The sequence below is a fragment of the Plectropomus leopardus genome, unplaced genomic scaffold (genome assembly GCF_008729295.1).
Source record: "Plectropomus leopardus isolate mb unplaced genomic scaffold, YSFRI_Pleo_2.0 unplaced_scaffold23210, whole genome shotgun sequence".
Classification (NCBI taxonomy): domain Eukaryota; kingdom Metazoa; phylum Chordata; class Actinopteri; order Perciformes; family Serranidae; genus Plectropomus; species Plectropomus leopardus.
In genome coordinates, this window is record NW_024625171.1 from 1 (window position 1) to 2,731 (window position 2,731).

General features: G+C 37.3%; 1 protein-coding gene across 1 annotated transcript; it reads left to right on the plus strand.

Moving 5' to 3' along the window:
* Positions 1-723: 723 nt before the first annotated feature.
* LOC121966121 (interferon-induced very large GTPase 1-like) lies at positions 724-2,722 on the plus strand (the record flags this gene model as incomplete). Its single annotated transcript, XM_042516227.1, has 6 exons — positions 724-790; positions 990-1,112; positions 1,357-1,397; positions 1,695-1,806; positions 1,945-1,982; positions 2,089-2,722. Coding segments are annotated over exons 1-6 (1,015 nt in total), but the record flags the coding sequence as incomplete, so codon positions are not given.
* Between the last annotated feature and the right edge of the window lie 9 nt (positions 2,723-2,731).

Here is a 2,731-nt window from a genome sequence, read left to right on the forward strand (position 1 = left end):
GGAGGACAAAAATATATGATAATAATATCTTTCATTTCCAGTTAAATCTCTCAACCAACATTGGTCCTGACTACCAAATATTCACTCATTGTCAGAACTTTAACCCTTTAGGTGGCGGTTTTTGTTACATTGACATGTTAGTGTTTGAATGTCAAACCCTGTTAATTAGGATGTGAGCCAGCAGTTTTACATGAAGGAGGGGTCCCCAGTCTATAGACCAAAAGCAGAACAAATCAATAAAAGGCTTTAAATTTTTCCTGATCAGAGTATTACCACAAGTATGGGTAAAATTAAACAGATAATTAAAGCTATTACTAATGTACAAACAACTGTGTGTTCATGAAGGACTTAAGATGTACAATGACTCTACAACATACTATTCAGGTCAGAGTTATTTTTGCTAAAGCTGGCAAAAATAAACACATTGGCAACATGATACTGCTTCATTCTGTGTTTTTGCTGGTTTTAATCACCTGGTGCGTTTGTTTTGAAGAGGAAGAGACCTCTGAGGATAATTAGTCCCTTAGTAAAAAATCCCTTGAACAATGAACACTGTAGTAATTCTAACTGGGAGGAGTTTCAGCTGGTTGCAATCTGCAGTCATCACAACTAGATGGCTCTACATCCCCCTAGATATAACATACTGTTTATATCAAATAGTAACCAAAGTCCCCACTTTTGGCTTGAGTGCCTCCTCCCTGGAATGTGAAAAAAGTCTCAAAAATGGGCAGAGCTCAGAAGGGGACTAAGACATGCCCGGTCACCCAGTCGTGCCGCTTCTCGATCCATAGTATATCCCTGTCCACCCACACACAGTTTGTTGGCGAGAGGGCGGCGACAAGGGGCTCAACTGATGATGAAAGCAGGCTCCTGCAACGAGGATCACACAACAGCAAAATTCAATTGCGATAGCCAGGTTTCAGCCTTTTAGGAGTAACTATTCATACTTATAACACATGCAGAATATTAATGCTTTGATCTTTCAACAGGAGAGTGTGATGACGTTAAGGAAGTCAACAATAAAAGCAGCAGTAACATTTCCATGGAGGAGAGTGATGCAGTGAAGGACATAAGTCCAACATCTCAGTCTGTTTCAACAGAGACCAAGAAAGGTAAGAGTGACTTAATTTCTTGTAATTGTTGTATTGCATTTCTGCAAACCTTGCTTAACTAAAATTAAAGTAAAACATTATCTCTGTTTGCTGAATTCGAGATACATTCTGTTGAACAATCAGCTTTTTGAATGCAAACATAATTTTTGCAAATAAATCTTATTAACCCAGAATGGTTAAGTGACAAAAACAATTTATTTTATAACTGATCGTGCAATCTGCTTGTTGTATCTGTATTCTGCAGTAGCAAAACTGGGGGAGAGTGCAGCCAAATCAGCAGTAAAGGTGAGATTTTTTGGGACCTCAGTAATGGTCATACACCAGTGTTCTTTTTAATGCTATTTTTAAGATCAAGTTCAAGCTTAAGCTGGGAGGAGTTTGCCCTTTTAGTTTAGACTTTAACAGAGTCTGACTCCATTAACCTTCTGGTTGGAATAATTGATGAGCTGAAAAAACTTGCAAAAAATGTTTACTTTCTTCTCACTAAATTTTAAACCCTTTTGCATTCAGTTGTGCATGTAACAAATGTCAAAGGTTGTAACCTGTTTAACTAGAGTTAAATTAAATAATTTGTTTTCTCAGTGTCATCCATTAAACAAATCCAGTGATGCCAAACTCTCAAAGAATGATGCCAACACAACAGTCAGAAGAGCATCTCAAATCAAGTCAACTCAATTGGAAACCACTGAGAAAGGTAACATTTTCACACTGCAAAAAAAATATGTTGCAGTTAACAGTATTAGTAGCAAAAACAAGAAATTGGTTTAAAAATGTATATGGTGTATGGTGTATAGCTCTGACCATCATAATAAAGTTCATTATTCTGCTGCAGGTACCTTAAATAGGGATACAAGTGGAAATAAGGATAAGGTAAGATACTCTATAATTAATTTATAAGCTGTTAGGGACTTACAATATATCTCATTAATGGCATTTTAATTTGCTATGTATAGTAAGTTTATTTACTCATTCACAGCAGTCAGTGAAGATTGCTGAAGAGATCCACAGGAAGAAAGAATATCAAAGAAAAACTGAAACACTGATTGGCAGACTTCACCTTCAAGACAAACAGAAACAGAAACTGTCACCAGCAGATTTTCTTAAAGTAGGTCCGGCTTTGAAACAGAACAATGAAACATCTGAGAAAGATCTTGCTCATACTTTTCTTCAGAAATTGATGATGTTAGACTACAGAGCCAGATATATTCCTGTAAAACAGGACAGTCTTCAGACCGACCATTCAAAGCCTGATCCAGAGTTTGAAACCTCTGACACAGGAGACAATGACTTCAGTGATTTTTGTAACACCAGTGTGGTTGATGATCAATCGAAACAGACTTCTGTGCATCCAATGGATGTTCAAATGGTAGTATTTCACTGCTCAGACAGCTTTTTAAAGCAGAACATGATGACAAAGCTATCACAATGTCAGTACGCCTTACCTTTGCTTGTTCCTGACCCCGTCACAATGGATATTGAATGTCCTCTGTGGACTCTCAGACAAATAAAAAAAACATGGAAGGTAACTGAAATAAAAGAGGATTCGAAAATTGTCACCATGAAGAGTATGCTCATCTGCAAAGCTGAGACCCCCATGGTGTCATTTCTTCGCCTGGGTT